Here is a 24,960-nt window from a genome sequence, read left to right as displayed (position 1 = left end):
GCAGTTAAAATATTATTTTCGACTTTGGTAAGACATTTCCAAGGCTAATTTATTACTAACAAAGGATAGCATCCACAATATGTCAAGAACTCTAAAGTGAGTTTTTAAAAAAACTTCAATGTGGGCAGCCCGGGTGGCTCAGTGGTTTAGCGCCACCTTCAGCCCACGGCGTGATCCTGGAGACCAGGGATCGAGTCCCATTTCGGGCTCCCTACATGGAGCCTGCTTCTCCCTCTGCCTGTGTCTCTGCCTCTCTCTCTGACTCTGTGTCTTTCATGAATAAATAAATAAAATCTTAAAAAAAAAAAAACTTCAATGTGAAAGAAAGGCAAAGGATATAAACAAAAAACTCTTAGATGTGGGGAAGCCTAAAAGGTTAACAACCAAATGAGAAGATGATCAGGTTCACCAGTAATAAGGGGAGTGTAAAATCAAATGAGAGACCATTTCCGTCCCAGGTCAGCAGAAGCATTAAGCCAAACTAATACTAAGTGCAAGACAAACGCGAGTGTTTCCTTGAACAAGCAGTCCCGTACGCTGCTGAGGAGAGGGCTCCACTTTGGAGACCACTGGGGAGTTACCCATGTTGGAACTGCACATGCCCTGTGAACCAATGGTTTTACTTCTAAGGACACACTCAACATATAACTCTTGCACATGTGCACATGTTCAAATATGTCAAAAATAAACCACATTAAAAATTTTCTATCAATAGTGGAAAAGTGAGTCAATTATGGCGTATTCATTCAATGGAAGACCAAGTAGTAGTTAAAATGAGTGAACGAGAGCTGCGTCTCTTAAATTACAAAATACTACTGATTGAAGAAAGCAATCTATAAAAGGAGAAATAGAACATAGAGACCATGTTACACATTGCTTATGGACACATTTCTATAGAGAGCACAGAGGATAAAGCAGGAAAGAGCCATCAAATGCAAGGTAGTGTTTGCCTTTGGAAAAGTAAAAAAGTAAAATTCGAGGTGGTGGTACTTCAAAAGTGAAACTTCATTTTGTTTTAAACAAGGTCCTTTAAAGAAAATATGGTTAATAAAAGCTATGATCTACTAAAGCTGGGCAGTGCCTTCAACAGGGTATGATCTCCTGTGCTCCCAGTGCCTATTTCAACAATTAAAAGTAGCCAAATGCGAAGATCTCAGGAAACAATACTTCCCTTCTTTTATTAAAGCAATTTGCTACGGTACACATTACTTGTACAGTTATGATTTAGTTCAAGCATCGAAAAGTGTTCGTTTTTCTATAATCTCTTCCCTTCGCACCTTTGGACAGGGTCGTGCAAGTGAACGATGTCTGGAGATATTGCCTCCATCTTACTCTACCCTAAAGGGTCAATCCTAAGAACAAAAACTCACAGCAGAAGATGGATGGGCAGAAAAACATGGGAAGAGTCTTGGTCCCTGCAAATGCCAATGAGTCACTGAACTCTGACAGTCACAGAACTGCCCTACCTTCGTTTCTTAGGAAACAAATTTTCCTTATTGCTTAAGACCTATTTAAATTGAGTTTTCTGGGATGCCTGGATGGCTCAGTGGTTGAGTGTCTGCCTTCAGCTCAGGGTGTGATGCTGGAGTCCTGGGATGCAGTCCCGCATCTGCTGCCTATAGGGAGCTGCTTCTCCCTCTGCCTATGTCTCTTCCTCTCTCTGTGTGTCTCATGAATAAATAAATAAAATCATTAAAAAAAATTAGGTTTTCTGCTCCTCACAGTTGACTGCACAATGATACACAATGCTCTCTATCAAAACAAAATACAAAACTCTGAAGAATGTACAGATTCCAGTGAGTTCCTGATGACTATAAAGATCTTGTTATTCTTGTACAGACTGGAGGCAGGAATTCTGCAGACGACACAAATAGTTGTAAGCTTGACCAGAACTACCAGAGTTTTGCTTCACACTTTCCTAGTCACTGGACAGTCTGAAAGAGAATGTGACTCTTTTGTTTTTAGCATTGTGTGGCCACATTGAGAGATGGGATGGGCGTGTCTCAATTTGCTTCTCTGCAAGTATTTCAAATTGTTTACTCCCTAACATTCCTTTGTGACTCTTCAATATCTGGCTCCCTAAAAACAGTGTGGATGGGCACTCCACCTTGGCAGCAAGAGCGGCAGCCCCTGGGAAGGAAGTGGGTTCATTTCTTTTCTACCTGTGCCCCACACCTGGGCAGACTCACACAACTCAGTCTCCTACATAGGGACTTACCCAGGGTTGTAGAGCCAACTCCTAGAACTCTGGAGAAAGTTTTCATCTCAACATCAGGCTTCTGTAATAATAATGAAACAACTACAAAGGAAGGTGATTAAATGGATTTATTTAAAAAGAAGACTACAAAATTTGCCAATGAGAGAGATTAAAAAAAAAAAAAAAAGACCCAAGGATTTAAACTGATAAATACAAAAGCAATTGGCTATAAACAATGTAAAAATACATTTCCCAGTCCCCAAATAGAACATAATTTAAGTACAACAATTATAAAAATTTTTATACTGTATGTGCATTTCCCTTATAATTTTTAAGAACCATTCTAAACAGTTTATTTGTATAAAATATAACAAATGTAAGATGGCTGTTAATAAAAAATTATGTTAAATTTCAGTTTACTGAGTGTGTCCTTTTTTGGACATAGAAGGGGTTTTGGTCCCAAGATCTCCTTAAACTTTTTATTTTCTACATGGCCTTTTTACTCTCGTTCCTTCTACAACAGAAGAGCAAGGCTAATCAGTCATGGGTCCCCTAAAAAATAGAATGAAGAAAAGTTCTAGAGTGACCAAAAATACTAGTGAATATATTATCTTTCTGAAAAGGGAAGAGTTAAGTGGCAGTGAAGAGGTCCACTTCTGCCTCAGTGAAACAAAAGGAAGCAAAGCCTCTGAGCAAGCAGAGGTGAAGCTCAATGCCAACATGCTGTACGTCTGAGGCCGGCTCGGATATATCCATCAAACTCAACTATGCCCATGCACATATATGGGGGGTTCCCTGAGGTAGCCCAGATGCTTTTTTGTGACACCCAGCCGGGTCTACATGATATTTAAAATGACAGTGGTATAGTTAGATGTGAAATTCCAGAACCTGCCAACCAGAAGCTAGTTATCTTGTGCTACTCTTTATTCTTGAACCCCAGAACCAGGCTACTTCTCCTCACTTCAATGGTGTGCCCAGTAAAAACAGCATCAGTGATTGGTTTCATTATCTCCCAAGGAGGTAGTGGTGACAGCATCACTAGCACTAGCTAGCATCCACGCTCTGGTACAAATGAGTAAGGTTCTGAGTCAGCAAGACAGAGCAGAAGCTGTATCTGGCCATAATGATGAATTCTGACAACCACATATGCCACATCTACAATGCACAAATGAGAATTTTAAAAAGGATAAGGTTATTAACTTTTCTCACTGGAAACATGATTCCGCTCCTTCAGATAGAAAACCCTGGGAGACCTCCACCAAAGTCCTGAAGTACTGACGCATGGGCTCATTGTCTTAATACTACAGTCCTGAGTCGAAAATGGAAGAGGAGTACAAGAGAGGTCTACTCTGCAAAGCAGTTGGTCAGAAAGGTCCTATCTCAAGTGCCTTGTCTGGCTGGCCCTAAGACAGCCTGCCAGCAAAGAGACAACTCTTCCAAACCATCAGAACTAGGTATGAAGTGTCTCTTGAGAATGGTTAGACTGCTTCCTTATACCATCATCAGTATTAACCTGGGCAGGATCTGCTAGATGCTTACTTTCTTAAGAAAGTCTTCTTCAAAGAGAAGTTATAGTAGTGCCCAAGGTGGGAACAAGAACCCTAAAGATCCTGCTACATATTCTATGCGATTAAAAGGGCCCCAAATTTTGGACCACATAGAGACCCCTGCCATCAAGCAAGAGTCAGAGCTAGAGGCTCCACTGCTGTCAGATGATGAAGTGTACAGACCATGTGGGTAAAGAGAGTAGAAGGGAGAATCTCAAATAGATGTAAAAATCAAAGGCTGGGGTTTTAAAAAGAGGGAAGGCTTCAGAGAAGACACTGAACAGGACCCGCAGAGCTGTATTAACTTCAGTAGAAATAACCACATGCCAGTAGGGAAAGGGATCAATTTCTAACTCATAGTATGAACTTCTCTCTTCAGACAGTGGTAAGTGGTTGAAACCTGTTTTTATAATTACTTTCCATGTATTGCGCAAAAAGTGTATCTTTTTTATCTTTGGTCTCTAGCCATGAGAGTTTCTTCCATTTTTCTGTGTTATATACAATTGTTCTCTTTTTTTTTTTTTTTTTTTTGCTTATTAACAACAACCAAAGTGCAGTATAAACATGGGATTTATGATGTTGTTACTCTTATACATATAAACTACCAACACCTTTCATACAGTTTCTATTAGGCTATAAAGGGTCTCAGAAAGAATTAATAATTATCCTAAAATGTTACAATGTAATTTTAAGGCCGAGTGAGATACAGTAAAACCTGGGTATTATATTTTTAAGGAAAAAAAAAACCTAGACCAACATTTTAAATAGTGATCTCTTCAGTATACATTGAATTTTATCTGATATCAAAAAAACCTACCTAAGCAAATTAATTTAAGAATAAAACAATGTCTAAATCAATGAACTTAATCATGCTGGCTGTATAGCGTAATTTGATAGCTAGACCAACAATGATGACAGAATAAATTCTCATCAGTTGAGCTATGTGATTTAAAGAAACAACTGTCCTCAATTCCAAAAACAAAAACAGAACCATTTCAAGTGACAGAAGTTTTAACATTATTTTAAAAAAAATTTTTTAAACCCCAAAACTCTCTGGCCTAATTTGTGGTAACTGACACACTGCCTTCTTGCCCTTCCCCTTGCTCTCCAAAAGAAGTGGTTTAACAATTAGACAAATTCTCCATGAGCTTCGGCCAGGGCTCAGGTGCCATGCAGTCAATACCTTATGTAACACCCCGTCTCTTGAGTCCTTAACCATTAAGGGGTTCTGTGAGGCCCCCTGGCCTGGTAGCCTCTGGTTTCCTAGCTTGGGACTCCCGTCGTTTCCAAATGAACACAATGACAACGTCACACAGGAACATAATACTTGCTAGAAATCCAAAGACCTGAGAAGAAAGAACAAGGGTTATATGACAGATTTTGGAATATAATCTCACATTTTCTACTTGGCTCTGAGAGTGTTTTATACAGCAAGGTGATTCATCAATTTTATCTTATACACATTCTTCTTCCTTTTTTTAAAATATTTTATTTATTAGAGAGAGAGTGTGTGTGCAGAGTAAGAGAGAGAGAGAGACAGCTCGCAAGAGTACATGAGGGGGCAGGGGAGAGGGAGAAGCAGATTCTCTGCTGAGCAAGGAGCCCAGCACGGGGCACGATCCCAGTACCTGAGCTGAAGGCAGATGCTTAATGTCTTAATTCAGGCATCCCTATCTTATACATCCTATTCTTAACCTTAGTAATAAAGTACTTTTTCAGGTCATTAAAAAAAAAGAAGTTACAAAAAAAAAAAAAAACAACCCTAGAATAATGGCTATTAGTTGACGTTTCATAAAATAGAGATGTCTCGTTTTGTGTGTGCATGTGTATATGTGGGATGCCAATCTGTGAAACTAAGGTTAATAGACGAAAAACAAAATCCTATAAAATGATACAAAACACAAGATTATTAGCAATGGTTAGACTGATCCACAGGGGAGGTAAAGGAAATATGTGAGTAGGGAGCTGAGCATAGGTGAAAATGGCAAGAAGTAATCAATAACGATTGATCAACAGAAATTCTATTTTGAAGATACTTTTAGGTTAAATTACCTAAAAATATTTTCCAGTTAATTGTCACACTGTAATGACACAGCAACATGACACCACTACCTACTTCCTCTTCCTTAAATCACTTCCTTATTGTACTCTTCTAACATATGATCAAACATTCTGAGAATTCTGTCAAGAAATCTTCACTAAGCAAAACCAGGAAAGAAATAGGGTCAAAGAACTGCTCTATAAAAAGAGAAAATTGATGTAGGTAATGGCTAAAATCCCTTCCACATCTAACATCCATCTCTCCATCATTTTTTTTTAAAGATTTTATTTATTTATTCATGAGAGACACAGATACAGAGAGAGGCAGAGACAAAGGCAGAGGGAGAAGCAGGCTCCATGCAGGGAGCCCGATGTGGAACTCGATCCCGGGTCCCCAGGATCACACCCTGGGCCAAAGGCAGGTGCTAAACCGCTGGGCCACTGGGGCTGCCCTCTCCATGATTTTTATTTATTGTTTTTTAAAATTTCTTTTAGTTTTTATTTAACATACAGCATAATATTAGTAATACTAGTTTCAGGTATACAATATAGTGATTCAGCACTTCCAGAGCTCATCAGACAACTGCATTCACTCATCCCCATCTCCTATTTAGCCATCGCCCAACCCACCTCACTTCAGTAACCAGCAGTCTATTTTAGATTTTTAATATTTTGTTGTAGTTCGCTCCACTCTCTTGACCCTTCACATCCAACCTTTCTATCCTAAAGAATATATTCTGCTGTATCTCACTGTAAAGCAAACTGAACTCCAAATGTCATTAATTCACCCCAATAGCCCCAAAACATCCAACTGATATTTAATTACCATCCCACATCTCCAAACCCAAGTCACTTCTCCCCTCTGGAGGCTTCATTTTGACATGATGGTGTCTATCACCTTATTTGCCTGGGAAACATATTACATGCTTTAAGGACAGTCCAGACATCACCGAGTCTGTGAAGCCATCCCTGACCTCCTGGAGAGCCCCAGTCCACACAGAGCCCTCTATGCCATACCATCCAGACAAATCATCTTCCAGATCTGTTGCTCACATACTTGACAATTTTTTTTAATGGACTCCCTCACTCGTTTAAGTCTGTAAATTTTTTCATAATTTAAATAGTTGTAAAAGGTAATTTCTAGCATATTATAAATACTGAGTTTTTAAACTACCAGTCATTCTTAAATATATCCAACAAAATCTAAATACTGTTAATAATCTAATACATCACCTAATTGTAACACACAAATAACCTGTGTTTTAATAGCTGGGAATTTCATGCCATACTCTCTTTCCCCTTCAACTCAACTTTCCTCAACTCTATTTCACTTCCTCCAAGGATATTATTTTATTTTTTAAGGATTTATTTATTTATTTTTGAGAGAGAGAAAGAGAGTGCACAAGCAAGCTGAGGGAGGGGCATGGGCAGGAGAGAGAGAATCTCAAGCAGACTCCCCGCTGAGTGCAGAGCCCAAGGTAGGGCTTGATCTCGTGACCCTGAGATCATGACCTGAGATGAAATCAAGAGTTGGTCTCTCATCTAACTGAGCCACCCAGGCAACCCTCTCCAAGGATTTTATAATAATATATTTCCACACCTCAAAACATTTTACTGATCACCCTATCATACTACTCTGCAATAAAAATATGTATACAGACTGAAATTAACCATAAGGGTCTATTAAAACTTTGACTTTTCTCTTCGTGTACCATTGATTCATGTGCACATGCATAAATATTACTTGTTGCCAGAATGAGTCAAGGCTCCCCATTAATTTGTTTTGTTTTATACAGGTTTTACATCTGTGCTAACCATGCTCACATGAACAGGTGAAGTCTCTGAACTCCTTTTGAGTAATTAAAAGTAGTTTAATGATTTTAATGATCTAATAGCTGACAAGTCAATTAATTATAAGTTCAGTTTTGTCATGAATAAAATATTAATTGGAACCCAGCTGACTTGGAAGAAGATGAATCACTCAGTTATCAGCTGTTCATGTTCACAACACTGGTACCAATTCAGGTGCATGATCCTTGATTTGTAATTCTGAAATCCAAAAAGCTACAAAAATAAAGCTTTCGTAATTTACTTGGCTAAAAAGTGGCATGAAGTATAACTCCTTCCAGTCTTTATCCCTTTTAGTGTGAATATTCAAGCTTCAGAAATATTAACATGCAGGATTACAGGGTGCTGCTCCAGGCCCTCTGAAGATGTCATATAATATTAGTACATGTGCAGTGCTACTTTTCTAAAAACCAGAATATTCTGAATTCAATAAATACATACATACATACATACATACATAAATCTGTCTCCTCCCCCCCAAGGATTTCGGATAAAAACATTTACTTTTCTATTTATTATCTCTCTTTTATTATAAAGGTAGAACCCTTGGATCATTTCTCCTATGTGCTCTCTACACCTAGAAAAGCATGTGGCATGTAGGTATGTTTTTGCTGGACTGCAAAGTAGAAAAACATACAATAACCAAAGTCAATACTACCACTTCCATTAGCAGTGACGCGTTCATATGTAGAGGAAAGGGGGTTTTATTCTAAATTCGGAAGACAGGTTCTAGGTTTCTAAGGCTATCATATTTATTTGCTCTTAGGTCCTCTATTCAAAATTACACTAAAAAATAAGTTACTAAACAAACCACTCTCCCACACTGTATCACCTGTCAAGTACTTTTAAGTTCCATATTTCTAAGGAAACAAAACTTAAGCAAGGCTTCAAAATACAAGGTACTCACGGATGCAGCCATCTCAGCTTCTGTTCTGTCATGTGTGGAAACGAAAATGATGGATGCCAACAAAAACACACATCCTGTTCCCAAAGTAATATAAAAGTCCTAGAACATGTGCATAAAGAACACCGTATGGTTAGGTTGATAGAAACAATAGCTTTTGTTTTTTATTTTTTAAAAACTTTAGTGACACAGTTTTTTCTTCATATAGCCCAAACCAACATACTTCAGCTTCTTTAAAAAAAATTTTTTTTATTTGACAGACAGAAAGCAAGAGAGCATAAACAGGGGGAGAGGGAGAGGAAGAGGGAGAAGCAGGCTTCCTGCTGACAAGGGAGCCTGACTTGGGGCTTGATCCCAAAACCCTGGGATCATGACCTGATCCGAAAGCAGACACTTAACTGACTGAGCCACCCAGGCACCCCATGCTTCAGCTTCTCAAGTCTGGAATTCACGAACACCCCTGTAAAGGAACACTATCCACACTTTGGACAGGTGTATTCAGAGTATGTCACAAGATAATCTTTTAATAAAAGATAATCTTTTAATAAAAGCAGTTCCCCAAAAGGTTGGGTGTGTGTGTGTGTGTGTGTTCTAGGATACATTAAAATTATCAAACCCAAAGGTTTATTAAATCCCATCTTACATGGGGTGCCTGGGTGGCTCAGTCTGTTAAGCGTCTGCCTTCGGCTCAGGTCATGATCTCAGGGTTCTGGGATTGAGCCCTACATCGGACTTCCTGCTCAGCAGAGAGTCTGCTTCTCCCTCTGCCCCTCCCCCTGCTTGTGCTCTCTCATCCTCTCTTAAATAAAATCTTTAAAAAAGGATTAAAACAATCCCATCTTATTTCCAGCAAAAAAAAACCCCAAAAACCAGAAACAGACTTTTCTTCTCTTTCAAAGTATAGATGGTCCCTGACTTACAATGGTTCCACTTATGATTTTTAACTTTACAATGATGCAAAAATGTTACATATTCAGTAGAAACTGTACTTCAAACTGTGAATTTGGATGCTTCCTCAGGCTAGTGCTGTGTGGGACGCTTCTTCATCATGATGCTGCACAGTGGCAGCAGTTCCTGGTCAGCCACCGATCACAAGATTAAACAACCGGGGTACACTGACAATCCTTCTGTACCCACACGGCCATTCTGTTTGTCCCTTTCAGTATAGTATCCAATTACATGAGTTAACACTTTATCATCAAATAGCCTTTGTGGTAGATGATTTTGCCCAACTGCAGGCCAATATAAGTGTTCTGAGCACACTGAAGGTAGTTTAGGCTAAGCTATGATGTTCAGGAGGCTAAATGTATTAAATGCACTTTTGATTTACAATATTTTGAACTTATGATGGATTTATCAGGATGTAACCCATTGTTAAGTTGAGGAAGATCTGTATTCTATGCTACGATGGCCTCTCTGAGAGTACTTCAGTGCTTTGAAAGCACTCTGGAAAAGAGAGAATCAGAAGAACCACCTGTCATTAACTACATAAAGTGATGCCAATAGTATGTTTTTAAGAAATGTAAGCTTTCTGCAAGAACATATTGCTTTCAATTGTTCCAAGTGACTAACCCAAAATGAGCTTGTATGATATGAGCTTATCTACTCTATAAAAGCTTCCATATCTCCTCAAAATGCGGTTCATGACATGAAGTTCTTCATGGGTTTCCCAGGGCTCTCAATCTTGTAAGGCTTCTCTCAGTTGCCAACTGAAACTAGTGCTTGACATGCACACTAGTGCAATCATGCAATCATCATGCAACTAGTGCTTGATTCAGAGGAGAAGCTGGTAAAACTGGCCATTCCAAAGGGTTTTAAGTCTGATATTTTCAGAGTTTTCTGAAAACCCATCCAATACAGAATTCCTATGTTGTCGATTGTGTACTTAACATTTCTAAAAAAATAAATAAGAGATTTTCTCTTCACTTATACAAAAAGTGTTTTTCTGCAATACTTTTTTCATTCCTTCAAATGCTATTTTTTTAAAGATTTTATTTATTTATTCATGAGAGACACAGAGAGAGAGGCAGTGACACAGGCAGAGGGAGAAGCAGGCTCCGTGCAAGGAGCCCAATGCACGACTCGATCCCAGACCCCTGGGATCACGCCCTGAGCCAAAGGCAGACGCACAACTGTTAAGCCACCCAGGTGTCCCTCAAATGTCATTTCAAATCTGTGACGCACAAATAAAATTCCATTTACTACTAGTATCTGGACTACATTCAAGGAGGTATCAAACAAGGCAACCGTTTTGAGACCGAATAATGTGGTGTTCAATAAACATAGGTTCCAGAACCAGACTATCTGAGTTCAAATCCCAGGACAATACTTCTTGGCTCTATGACTCTGAATTCATTATTTAACATCTGTGTGCCTTAGTCTCTTCATCTGCAAAATAGGAGTAAGAGCAGTATCTTCACAGGTGGTTCTAATGGTGCTTAGATCAGTGCCAGGCACACAGTAAATGTTCCATAAGTGTTGACTGTTGTTATTCCTACAGACTCTGAGCCACAACAGCATGGGATAGAAAAGATTCTCCCTTGAAAAAGCTTATCCTTTCCCCATGTTCCCCCAAACATCACCACCACCACCCTCTCAAAATATTTTCTGTAAAGCAGAAAATGTCTCTGACATTAAAAAGTATTTAAGTACATTAATAGGTCAAGAATAAAAGTTATTTTTAAGCCTTTCAAACAAACATGAAATCCTTACATTAGGTGAAAATTATAACATATCTGACTATGACTCTTAATCACCTATAAACAGACACAAAAGATCCAAAAGAAGTATAGTAAAATATTTACAAAAGCTGTTTTAGAATGAAATGACTGATTTATTCCCTTCCTCCAGCATTTCAGGATCAATACTAACTCTAACTTAAAAAAAAATAATTCTTAATTGCTCATTTGATATAATAAATGTTTTACATTTTGTTTAGTTTAGTTAGACCATTAAACTGAAAAATAATATTGTTTCTAGCCAAAAAGATCAATGTTCTTAAACACTACAGATGCAGCACTGAAGTAAAAACTGAACATTTCTAAAAATATTTTTATGGATAATGATACTGTTTTGCTGTTGAGAGCTAAGAAACTGAAAAATAATTTGTCTTTAATGTTTAATATACAAATTTATACACGGGAACTGCAAATCAAGCAGCTCAGATACTAGTAATTTTTTCACTTTTCCAAAAATCTTACCGCATACTTCTGTGCATGCGGTAAAAGGGAAAAATTTACAAAGATTAAAACATAATTAATAAAAATTCTAAGGAATTCTCTGCAACCTCTTAATATGCATCTCATACAATAAATGGGTTCTGCTACTGTCATCATTATATGGAGATCCCTGAGGTGATGCCATTTGCCATGACAGAATGGAAAGTTGCTAGGGTGCTGGTTCTAGGAGGATTTGGAGGAGTCCACAGAATGGAATGCAGAATGTTGAGGGCTCTCCTGGGTTCCAGTCTCCATTTATTTTTATGCTACCTGTGTAACTCTGGACAAGGTCTGTAACCACCCTGAACCCAAATTCCCTACCAGAAAAAGGGGAGCATTACAGCATGAGGATTTTAAATCCCAGCATGTAAACTGTCTGGTCCAAGTCCACGCTGAGAGCTGCTATTATCTAGAAGGATAACGAGACAGTCATATATTGGCTATACCAAGAGCGGCAGGTATGTGCTCATCAAAGGCTTGGTGGATGTGATTCAGACCAGACCTATTTTTCAAAGTTATTTTTTTACCTGCTGTGGTATCAACTTTTTTTTTTAACTTTTTAAGTTTTAAACTTAAGATAATTCTGTTAAAAGAAGTAATGGATTCTTATAGCACAAGATTTATCTTTTTTAATTTTTTTTATTTTTTTAAGATTTTATTTACTTATTCATGATAGACACAGAGAGAGAGAGACAGAGACACAGGCGGAGGGAGAAGCAGGCTCCATGCAGGGAGCCTGATGTGGGACTTGATCTTGGGTCTCCAGGATCACGCCCTGGGCCAAAGACAGGCGCTTAAACCGCTGAGCCACCCAGGCTGCCCATAGCACAAGATTTAAAAGGTACTAAAGGGTATACAGAAAAAAGTCTCTCAGGTGTATATTAGTATGTGACTCCGTGCTCACTTTTCAATTTAAAAAACAGAATCGGGATCCCTGGGTGGCGCAGCGGTTTAGCGCCTGCCTTTGGCCCACGGCGCGATCCTGGAGACCGGGGATCAAATCCCACATCGGGCTCCCGGTGCATGGAGCCTGCTTCTCCCTCTCCCTGTGTCTCTGCCTCTCTCTCTCTCTGTGTGACTATCATAAATAAATAAAAATTAAAAAATCTTTAAAAAAATAAAAAATAAATAAAAAATAAATAAAAAACAGAATCTGGGCAGCCCGGGTGGCTCAGCGGTTTAGTGCTGCCTTTAGTCCAGGGCCTGATCCTGGAGATCCGGGATTGAGTCCCATGTTAGGCTCCCTGCATGGAGCCTGCTTCTCCCTCTGCTTCTCTCTCTCTCTCTCTCTCCTTCATGAATAAATAAATAAAATATTTTAAAAAATTAAAAAATAAAAATAAAAAACAGAATCTTACTGCTTTGTATTGATCTTGTTATTCCTTGTTCTTAATAGTTAAAAATTTACCCTCATTTGTATCTTTTCCCTCAGAGACATGAGTGCTTTCATATGTCAACCCTGACATGTACAATTCTTCACACACTACTTCACACTACTGTTAACTCCAACACTACTGAAGAAGGAAACTGTTTCAGTGTGGAAACCATGTGAATCATTTCATGTGTCATCTCACAAATCCACACTATACTCAAATAAAGACACGCGCCAACAGACTGTCTTTACAAAGTTATACATCATTGATTCTGTGAAAAGAAAATTCTCATGTACGCTTTCATTAAAAGGGAAATTTCCGAACAATGAATTCAACAGATGCCTTAATTCACTCACTAATAACTTCTTTCATAACACACACACAAAAAAAATCAAAACAAAATAGGTAGAATTACATGGCATTTTATTTTAAAAGCTCCAGAAATATATCACATTAGTTCATCATACTCTCTAGAGTCTAGTGTAATGCCTGGTGCAGAACAGGTGCACAATGAACCCATAAGTGACACTTGGAAATGTGAGAGGTCAGAAGTGACAAAAATCTTAGTTTTTAAAAAATACCTACAGTGAAGGAGATGGAACCACCAGTAACTGAAAACTCCTGACATTTGTCACTCCCTTCCTGATTTCACTTTCCCCCTCGACAACCCCACTTGGTAGGGAAAATGGAGTTGCTCAGGGGCAGAGCTGGAACAATGGAGAGTGTCCTACTCTCCCAAGTTTTAAGAGTAGTGCTTTTAAAACTCAGTAGCGTGAGTTTTAAAAGCATTACTAGTCTAGGGATGCCTGGGTGGCTCAGTGGTTGAGCGTCTGCCTATAGCTCGGAGCGTGATCCCAGGGTCTTGGGATGGAGTCTCACATCAGGCTCCCTGCAGGGAGCCTGCTTCTCCCTCTGCCTATGTCTCTACCTCTCTATCTCCATCTCTCATGAATAAATAAAATTAAAAAAAATAAAATAAAAGCATTACTAGTCTGAATAACAGAACTTCACAACACTCCAAAAGAGCTATGTTCTTTGTAAAGGGATTCTTTTTTTTCATGCTTACCGACTGCTTGACTTTGTCAGGATCGACTTGGTTGTAAACTGGAGTGCAGTACACAATCAGGATGAGGAGACTCAGAAGAAAGGCACTGCAGCTTACAAATTCAAAAAAGTAAAGTCCTCCACACAAAGTACACTGTGACACGACTTCCTCGCAGATAAAGGCCAGCAGCGAAAACAGCTACAAAAGAAACAAAACCGTTTACTCAAGTGTCTTCCCACAGAAACCACCAGTATTCAGAACACACCTCTGTTCACTCAGCTCTCTGTGAGGTGGAAACCATTGCAAACAAGACGACCGAACAGGTCCGATCTCTGTAGAACTGAACAGTCTGGTTGCCTTGAAGGGAATTCAAGTCCACAAATAGTTAAGTATCGGGTGCTAAATGCCTGAGTCGGGGGAAAGACAGGGCATTGCTGGGAAAGCACACAGGAGGGGCCCTCAAGTAGAGGGGTCAGGAAAGACTTGCTGGAGGAAAGCTGAGACCTGATGGACAGGCGGTCAGTTTTGGGGCTGAAGGACAGTGAAAGGAGCTCCAGGCAGAGAGGCGGTGCACAGAGAGACCTGGAGGCGAGAGCACCTGGCATCCTCCCACCCTGAGGCACAAAGAGATCCCACCATCCCCAGCTGCACCATGAAAGCAAGTTGGGTCGACATGGTTCAAGCAGCCAGTGTGAAGGAAGGGGATGGCAGCGTGAAAATGATGAGACAAGAGGCAAGTAGAGGCTAGATCTAAATGTCCTCTTTTACTAGTTTAAACAAGTCTGGATGTAAAAGGTTGTAAAGCAAAGGGGTGACACGTTCAGCTTCATGCTTTTAGTAAGTCTCGCTGGCTACATACAGCATAGAGAGGGGGCTGGGGGAAGGGCAAATCTTGGGGTGGACATCCAGTCGGGAAGCTGATGAAGGAAACCAGGGGAGGGCAGTGCTCAGGGTAGTAGTGGTAATGGAGCAATCACTATAAGATGCATGTGACAGGAGCACTTATCAGGACGGATACTAACAGCAGGAAACAACAGACTTGAATGAACACTTTTATTATTTTTAGAAAATATTTTATTTATTTGAAAGATCGAAAGAGCACAAGCAGGGGGAGTGGCAGAGGGAGAGGGAGAATCAGACTCCCCACTGAGCAGGGAACCCAATGCAGGGCCCCATCCCAGGATCCTGAGATCATGACCTGAGCCGAAAGCAGCCGCTTAACCAGCTAAGCCACCCAGGTGCCCCCACTTTATTTTAACCTAAAGCAAAAAGGCACATTTATTCACCAATCTTTTGAAATAGGGCTTTTCTCTGAGTTTGAGCCTGCTGATTGGAATTCCACATCACATTTCCTCCATTAATCACTTTTGTCGTCCAGAATTACCACTTGCAGACTAATGTTTAGATGGAGTGGTGCAAGACCCCGGACACTTGAGAAGCCGAGTGTAGAATCCTTCTGGGTCTGGACTAGTTTTACTAGCCCTTTATGGTTACCTTGCTCTTACTTAGTGCACAGGAAATATTTTAGTAATTTATTTTTCAGACTTTCAAAGCATTCAATTTAGCTTTCACAGAAACAATTCCTTTTCACATTCAATTTCAGTCTGTGCAATATTTAATTAAATGTTTGGCCGTTAAAAGTATAATTGGCAGCCTTGGGAATAACCCAATTTGATTCACAGCAGAAGCAAGTGTTCACCAGTGCCAGACAGGCGTGGGTCAGAATGCCGTGCACTGAATGGACAATGGTAAAATCTAGTTAATTTGGCAACTCAATTAAATGCAAGCGGGATTTAATGGCACTCCCACTGTTGTATATATGATCCTAATATACAGGGGCCTCACTGCAGAAAGAAGAGTCAGGTTGGTTTGTTTGTTTTTCTTCTTTTTTTTAAGAGGTGAGGATGCTAGGAAGAGAATACATTATGTTTCAAATGTGCTGTGTATGAGGGATTCTGTGAAAGAGTTAAGGGAGGTATCTAGGAAGCAAAAGGATATACAGGTCTGCAGCTCAGGGGAGAGGTATGGGGTGGAGATGAAGTCGTGGGCATTGGCCAGTGAGATCCCCCAGAATGAGGAAAGCCAGCTTTATGCAGAATTCTGAGCAAACCAAGATTTAAGGGATGTGTGGAGGGGGTGACACCAGCAAAGGACAATTAGGAGCAGCAGTCCAAGGAGGTACTAGACCAAGGAAAAAGTATTACTACCAAGAGAAAGTTATGATGGTAATGAACGCTACTTAGAGGTCAGGTAAGAACAACAGTGACACACTGATGTCAGACTGAGCTCCAAGAAGGTTGCCGGTGACCTCAGCAAGCCTGTTTCAGTGGAGTCAATCAACCAGGCAGGCTGAGGTTACAGTTCTGTATAGTGGGAAGAGAGGGGAAGACAAAGTAGTGGGATAGAGCCAGCAGAGTCAAGAGGTATAGACTGGCAAAAGTGGCCAGATAGAGGAGTAGTGGACAGGGTAAAACGGAAGGGAATTTCAAGATGGGAGAGAACTGACAATGATTAAACACTGAGGCAGAAACCAAGAAGAGTGAAGAGTGAGTCTAAAGATGAGGACGAAAAGAGGCTCTCTATAGGTAGGATTCAGGGCCCAGGTTTGGAGGTCTTTAGAAATAAGAAGGAAGAGAGAGAAAAGAGAGGTTCACTTGGGCAGTTTGTGTGGGTTTTGTGAAAGCCAAGGGAGTTTCCTTTGAGCCTTAAGACCATCAAAATGACTGGTGACCTAAATCAAAGCCAAATCACAGTAGAAGGAACCAGATACATTCCTGACAAGAGTGCTACCAAAATCAGCAGATACACTGCATGTTATAGATATTGCCCTACAAAATGCTTTTTAAAAAAGATTTTATTTATCTAAAGAGAGATAAAGTGTGAGTGGGAGAGAGACAGAGGGAGAGAGAGAATCTCAAGCAGACTCCACAGTAAGTGCAGATTGCTCAGGGCTTGATCCCACAACCCTGAGATCATGATCTGAGCCGAAACCAAGAGTCAGATGCTTAACCAACTTAGCCAACCAGGCTATAAAATATTTTCATCAAACAGAAGTCAATGGTATACCACTCTGGACAATTGAGCAGCTTCTTAAAAACTAAACACACAACTGCTAGATGGCCTGGTACCATATTCACACATTCTGTATATGACCAGGAGAAGTGAAAACCTAGGCCTGTCCTATAAGTTAGTAAGACATAAAATAGTCCAGCATATTCCAAACAACCTCCTTCAGACAGATGTTAGGTTAGGTAAGGTATTCCCAATTATTACACCATAGAATACAAAGTGACACACCAAGACAAATCCCAGAAAGTCATTGCATAAAGGTACTTCTTTCATCGTCTGTCATTATAATTATGGGATGAGTTTTTACATGAGTACAGTATAAGATGCTAAATGTCTAATATTCCATTTGCTTTATTCTTGCCTCTGTGTTAAATCTTAGCCAACATTTAGGAGTTTTCTCTATGAGAAATCTGCAAAATATATCTCAGGTATATACACGCCAATTAACTGTGAGAATATATCAGCCTAAAACTCTAAGTGGGGTCTGAGAATACTTGATCTTGAGCCATTCCTATCCCAATAATTAGACTGTCAGGAACACTCATCTGTGTAGGCCATATAATAATCAAATCTTTTCTGCAGAGACACAGACTGCTTTTCTATTCTCAGTAAGAAAGGGGCAGGATCCAGCTCAGCCAGCAGCAATCAGTGTCTTTACTACCAGTACTGTTCCAAACTTATCAACAGGAGTCCTTCTTATTGACTTGAAGTCTCAGAGCAGTATTGAGAGGCAGATTCTGCACGGGCCTCCTAAGAGATGAAAGGGGTATGATATCAAGATTGGACATGCACTAGTTCCTATTTCCCATTAAAAGCCAAGAAATCAGCACTACAAACTATATTCCATATGAAGTTTTCTCCTAACTCCCCATCTGTCTGATGCTCCGAACCTTCCTGTATCATCTCCCATAGCACTATTAGTATCTTTAAGTGGTGCACCTGAAACTAATACATGTCCATTATACCTCAACTTAAAAAAAAAAAAAAAACTTTTTAAGAAATGCATTTGAGGGGCAGCCCGGGTGGCTCAGTGGTTTTGTGCCTGCCTTCAGCCCAGGGCCTGATCCTAGAGCCCCAGGATCGAGTCCTACATCCTACGTTGGGCTCCCTGTATGGAGCCTGCTTCTCCCTCTGCCTGTGTCTCTGCCTCTCTCTCTCTGTTTCTCATGAATAAATAAATAAAATATTTTTAAAAATGCATTTGAGTATTATGTATCAACACTGTAATACGTACAGGAACATGTACTGACAGGGCAATAAGATCAATGTATAAGAAACAATAAAAAAATAATACACTCATAATTGACCATCCATTATATGTAGATTCAAGGAATCTCAGGAAAATGCCCAATCCACCTATACTAAAATAGAATAAGCAGAAAAGTAAGACTCAAAGCAGGGCCAAGAGATACATAGGATCTGGATAGGCAGAGAACATTCCAGGTGGAGGACAAAAAAGAACAGATTCATGAAGGCAAGAATTTGCATGGTAAACCCCACAGGGATAATGTAACTGACCTGAGTGGGCAGTGATCATGAAAATGTTTAAGGAGCTGGGTGTGCTTATGTGATGATCAGGCCAGGGAGTGTAGACTTCTGGATGAAAGCAGCAGGGACTGCCTGCCTGGTTTAGCTGGTTAGAAGACAGGAGGAGCAGAGGACTGGGTGGGGCCTGAAAGAATATCACAACTCAGGAGTAGGAGAGAAAAGAGCAACTCACACCTGACAAGCAAGTCACAGGCGGTCTAACACTTCTTAGGAAAACTCCTTAATAAGCGAGTGAATACATTCCAAATCATTAATCTAAACAGTGATGGGGTGGTGGTGGTGGTGAAATATGGCTTATTTTAATCATATTCTCTAGTTTCTTTTTCCTAGTTTCTTATATATATTTTGGTAAACAAATGCTTTTTTGTATTAAAAAAAAATTAAGTGTGAAAATTAAGGGAAGGAATAATTTCAAGAAATCGGTAGTCACCAGCATTAAATACCAAGTGGTTAAGGATAAGAAAAGAGGTAAGGTCGCTGGGGAAGGAGATCGTGATTAATGTTAAAAGTAAGTTCAAAGGCTCAATAATTATTTTCTGGTAAATGGTTTTACTCTCCAGTAGCATGAAGACCTCACATTAAATACTGCTAATGACTATGAAGCGAAGAAGTACACCCAATGCAACTGCTTCTAATGACGTAAACTTTTACTCAAACAGATCTATGGGAATCTGCCTTTGGGACTTGGGAGGTCCCTGGAGGGCAGAGTCTCCCATCTTTGTGTCTACAGGTGGTGGAATGAATCTCTGACAGGCCAGGTCCCACACTGGCCAGGCATAGCCCCAAAGCCAGGCCTCCTGACTCCTACAGCGTGCCTGTTCCCCTCCTTGAACACTGTTTATTAAGCTCATTTTACAACTATGTATGTTTGTGTAGGTTTCCCCTTAAGACTGGATTTTTGAAGTTACGATCAGAGTTTTGTGCATTTCCCCTTTTGCTGCTAAATTTTACATTAAAACCAATCTGCTAGGGTCAACACATTTGGGGAATCTTAGTGACTAAAATGTGGCTGGTGATTTAAACATTGACTCCCCTGTGTCTCTCTCTTCATTTCAGTTTCACTACCCCTTCTGAAACATTAGTCTTCTTAAATTAACAGTCATTATATTAAACACAAAGTCTCCATCGTTGGTCTTTTACAGTCTACTACTAAAACATTTCTTATAAAAAGAATTTTTTAATGCTTACCATTCATTATAAGGCCCCAACTACAAAATTATATTAATTTGTGAATTAATGAACTTGCTACTAAAACCTGCGGTCCTACGTAAGGTCCAAGTAAACAAATCTGGCAGGCTGCAGTTAGGCCAGGCCTCCTGTACCTTAGGCAAATATTTACTCTCACAAAGGTTCAAAGATCTAATTTGCTGACATTATGGATCTTCCTCAAGGTTAAAGACAGAGCATTTCAATTTAATACAGATCAATTTTCACATTGAAATAATGAAAAGATCATCAATATAAGATAAACTGCTTCTAAGTGATTTGTTTCTTGGTACTTACAGAGTAACATTATTTTATAATTTAGTAAATCACTGGTGAATTCTAAATCAAACTGCTTGCCTGAGGAGTCATTATTATCACAGTACTGTGCGGCCACCAGGATATTCAACTGGTACCATAAACACATATGTCAGCTTATGTTACAAGAATATTACACATATTCAGATCATTGTATCAGCTTACCAGCAAGGAATTAGGTTGCCCAATGTCAATTTTCCCCTGAAATCAAAAACAAAAACAAAACAAAACAAAAAAAACTCCCTCAAAATAACAACAAAAACTTCACACACACACACATATGTGTGTGTGCGTGTGTGTGTGTGTGTGTGTGTATATATATATATATATATTTGTATAGGGGTGTGTGTGTATACATATATATGTGTATATATATTCACCAGGACCAATCTAAGGATAAAATAAACTGATAAATAAATAAATTGCATAAAAATTTAGGACTGCGATGACTCCTTATGCTTGCATTCCCAGCTAAGTATTTCTTCTTCAGTTCTGGAAGGTCAGATGGTAGTTAAGGGATACTTGTGTTTTGGACAAGCCTTTGACAAAATTAAGGTTTTATCTGAATGGCAGTAGACATAGCTACATAATTGCAGGAGTACATAACTCAAGAGCTAGTTATGCTCTTTTATCTCTAACCTCTCCTTCTGTTTATAGGCTCAACTCTCTGTTTGGTGTTCAGCTCTGTGCCAGAACATCCCACAGAGCCTCAGAAGTTTGTAAAAATCTTAAAGAGTGAAAAGAACCTCAGAGGAAATCCAATTCAATCTCTGGATTCTAAGAAATTTCCTAAGTATGCAGAGTCTGATTTTTAAGTTTTAGAGTAAGGTTCCTTTCTCTTTTGGGGTTTTGAGAATTTGATAAGATTTATGGGTCTAGAAAAATATGCCCAAACACAGATATGTACCACATTTTGGATAAAATGTTATAGGGTTTGCATGTCCCTGGTTAGGGGTTTCTACATTACAGTTGTTTCTTTATTAGAGCTCTGCAAATCTACTTATTAAAAAAAAAAAAAAGTTACCTAGAGTAAAATAGCCTAAAGACAGAATATGACTTAAGGCAAAGAAGACTTTGCCCTGTTGCTTCAGACTGGATGAGAGTTTTAATTTATTTCATTATAACTTCCTTGGGACTTTCTGGGTAACTCCCGTAATATACACTATTATGAAAAGACAGAGGCCATCAATGAAACAAAGTAGGAAATAAAACACAACAATCAAAATGGAAAGCAATAATTAAATATGTTTTAAAAATCTATATTGAAGAAAGCATTCTTATAACATTGCAAGTTCCCCATAAATAAGCGTACACCTATTTTACTGCACTGTGCTTTACTGCATGTTGCAGATACATTTTTCAAATCGAATGCTTGGGCAACAATGAGTCAAGCAAGTCTACTGGTACCATGTTTCCAACAGCATTTGCTCACTTCATGTCTCTGTGTCACATTTCAGTAATTCTTGCACTATTTCAAACATTTTCATTTTTATTATATTGCTATGGTCATCTGAGAAGTGATTACAACTAGCTCAAAGCTCAGAAAATGCTTGGAATTTTTTAGTGATAAAACATTTTAAATTAAGGAGCACCTGGGAGGCTCAGTCCGATGAGCATTTGACTCTTGATTTCCGCTCAGGTCATAATCTTCTGGTCCTGGAATTGAGCCCGCAATGGGCTCTGAGCTCCATATGGAGTCTGTTTGTCCCTCTTCCTCCTCCTCTGCTCTGCCCCCCTGCTCATGCTCTTTCTCTCAAATAAACAAAACTTTTTTAAAAAATTTAAAAATATATATTTTAAATTAAGGTATGTACAATTTTTAGACATAATGCTATTGAACAGTTGACAAACTACAATATAGTGCAAACATAACTTTTATATGCCCTGGAAAACCAAAACATTCATCAGACTCCCTTTATTGCACTATTCGCTTTGTTGTGGTGGTCTGGAACCCAACCTGCAATACCTCCGAGATAAGCCTGTAAGTAGATTTCAAGAAGACACATTAGTTTTTATCCTATCCCTCTTTCTCCTTCTGGTATGAGGGAGAACAAGCAGGAACAGTCTACCAATCCTTGCAAGGCAAATTCATTTCCCCCTCTTCTCCACATCCAAGTAAAAAGTCTATACCAAAATTTCTGGTTGTATTCTATTTCAAGGATATGGAACTATCGTTTATTAAACTAAAGTAATGAGAAATTTTACTTCAGCTTTGCTATTTCTGATTAGAAAGGAAAAACAGACAACTCAAAGAGAAATTTAACAGGCAGGACACCAATACTGATGATGTCTGTAGAGCAGCAAGAACACTTAAGATACAAACACTGATGATCTTTTCTGTTCTAAAGAGCTCTATTTGTGTGGAAACATTTTAGCTCAGAGCAGAGGAGCACCACTGTCATCTCAAAGTCCTGTTAGAACTGACAAGAGAACAGAAAGATGCACTTCTGGGTAGAAGGAACAGATGTTACAAAGGAAGAAGGGCAGGAGGGAGCCCCTGATGCCTGGTGACAACTGAAAGACTGCCAGTATGGAACTCCCTAAAAGGAGACTGGAAAGATAGGCAGAGCCAGACCCTCTCCGGCTCCATAGGCCACACTGTCACCTGCCCCCCCAGTGATTTCCAAACTATTCTTAGATGTGATCATTTTGACGACCAGAAAGTACTACCAGTTTTCTGACAGCTGTTTTCCCATTTAATAAAAGTAGGTCATCTGAGTTCTAAGAATAAGTTCTGGTTATCGGAGTTCTAAGAATTTAAGTTCTTCCCAAGGAAACCAACTGGTTATTTTTACTTGAGATGACTAAACAAAAAAAAAAAAAAAAAAAAGCAAAACCAATTTTTCCTCTTGCAGAAAATGATGTCCACAGTTGGTTAAAACGGAATACTGGAGGTCAGTCAATATGTGTGTAATTTGAGTTAAAATTCAAAGATGTTATTTTTGCTAGGGGGCTTACAGGACCTTTACTGCCCAAAGTAAACGAAAACTCAGTGAAATTCAGAGAGGGGTAAACCATGCCCTACTTTTGCTACCTGCACACAAATACGAGCTGTCCTTTTCACCGTGTACTTCGTACACACATATTGCTCTTTCGGAAGTAATTCTTTTTCAGTCGATACAAAACCTGTGGGAGACAATTTATGGGATACACCCACCTCAATGCCGTGCCTGGTACCGACCGGAGTCTGGGTGCAAAAACTGAACTGCCCCCACACCCCCAAGCACCACCACGGGCTCGTACCGGGAAAACCCACAAGAACCAGAGAAAGATAAACAAAAAGCACTTAGTACAAATACAGGCACTCTGGGCGATAACGCAGGGTATCAGCTCCGAGAGGAGAGGAAGGTCGCAACAGAGGGAGAGAAAGAAGTCGTGGACCTGGGCTCCCGACGCATTTCCTGGACCCGCGGACCTCGCTCGGGGGCCCTGGGGAGTCCTCAGGGACCCGCGGGGGAGACACTGGGGTGAGCGGCAGCCCGGCGGCGGGAGGGAACGCCCCCCTTTCCAGCGAGAAAGAAGGAACTGGGGTGTGGAAACTGCCGCTTCCTGAACAGCCAGGTCAAGGAGAAGCGGCTCGGCAGCCTCCCCAGCCCGCAGGCCGGCGGTCCCGGGGCCAGACCCCCGCCCCGCCCCGCCCCGCCCCCGGCCCGGCTCGCCCACCCCGGCCGCGGACTCACCAGCTGCAGGACTTTGAACGCGAGCCCGGGCAACCGAAGCCGGCCCACGGAGAAGTAGGCGGCGAGGCCGCTCCGGGCGCCCCTGGCGGGGCCCGGGTCCTCCTCCGTGGTGGGGCCGTACACCGCTCCATTCTCCATGGCCCGGAACGCGGTGGCCGCAGAGCTGACGCCGCGGACTTCACCGACTCCGGAGGACCACCCGGAGGGCCGTCACTTCCTGGTCTCCGCCCACGCTTCCGCCCCGCCTCCGCTCTAACCCCGCCCCCCGCCTTGCTCCGCTAACTCCGCCCCCGCCTCCGCTCTAACTCCGCCCCCGCCTCCGCTCAACTCCGCCCCCCGCCTTGCTCCGCTCTAACTCCGCCCCCGCCTCCGCTCTAACTCCGCCCCCGCCTCCGCTCAACTCCGCCCCCCGCCTTGCTCCGCTAACTCCGCCCCCGCCTTGCTCCGCCCTAACCCCGCCCCCTCCGCCCCTGGGGCGCTGTCCTTAGCCACTCCTCAAACTTCCTAGGGATCTGTGGAGACACTTGCCCACAAGGAGAACAGCGTGTCCTAACGCCGGAGTAAGGGAGGAGAGGAAAGGAGATGAAGTTGGAGATGTAGGCAGAGGCCACGTAATGTAGGGGCCACGCAGAGGAAGGAAAGAAATTAGATTTCATTTTGAGAGCAGTGGGTTGTCTTGATGTAGGGAATGAGTTGGGGCAGCTAGGGCTAGGCAGGGAAGGATAAGGGAAAGGCCCAGAGACAGGCTCCCAGAAGTCTGTGGGCTCCCTTAAATCCCAAGGACATCAAAATGGCCCAGAGACGGGCTCCTACCCAACCCAAGGAAACAGATAAGACAGTAAAAACAGAGAAAAACGTAAATTAGGCGCCTCTGCTCTGAAGTGTTAGGAAGTATCTCCCTTTGATAGTTACCAATCACAGATTCACCAGACCCAAAAAACAGCCATATACAGTACAAAGAAACTCAAGG

The 24,960-nt window shown here is 40.7% G+C and overlaps 2 protein-coding genes across 2 annotated transcripts in view; one reads left to right on the top strand and one right to left on the bottom strand.

Moving 5' to 3' along the window:
* Positions 1 to 4,282, top strand: part of CMTM7 (CKLF like MARVEL transmembrane domain containing 7) — a 66,989-nt gene extending 62,707 nt beyond the window's left edge. The window contains exon 5 of the mRNA XM_025461099.3: positions 1,288 to 4,282. Within this exon, the coding sequence (XP_025316884.1) occupies positions 1,288 to 1,301 (14 nt within the window). The 3' untranslated portion in view covers positions 1,302 to 4,282. The remainder of the gene's footprint in view (positions 1 to 1,287) is intronic.
* Positions 4,248 to 24,255, bottom strand: CMTM6 (CKLF like MARVEL transmembrane domain containing 6). The gene is made up of 4 exons (XM_025461097.3): positions 23,991 to 24,255; positions 14,194 to 14,370; positions 8,540 to 8,638; positions 4,248 to 5,090 (listed from the first exon to the last, which is right to left on the bottom strand). The coding sequence occupies exons 1-4, from the start codon at positions 24,126 to 24,128 to the stop codon at positions 4,956 to 4,958; spliced, it is 549 nt and encodes a 182-aa protein (XP_025316882.1). The 5' UTR covers positions 24,129 to 24,255; the 3' UTR covers positions 4,248 to 4,955.
* Between the last annotated feature and the right edge of the window lie 705 nt (positions 24,256 to 24,960).

The sequence above is a fragment of the Canis lupus genome, chromosome 23 (genome assembly GCF_003254725.2).
Source record: "Canis lupus dingo isolate Sandy chromosome 23, ASM325472v2, whole genome shotgun sequence".
In the NCBI taxonomy this organism is placed as follows: domain Eukaryota; kingdom Metazoa; phylum Chordata; class Mammalia; order Carnivora; family Canidae; genus Canis; species Canis lupus.
The sequence above is the reverse complement of the archived record's forward strand: the minus strand, read 5'-3'. Positions and strand labels throughout refer to the sequence as shown.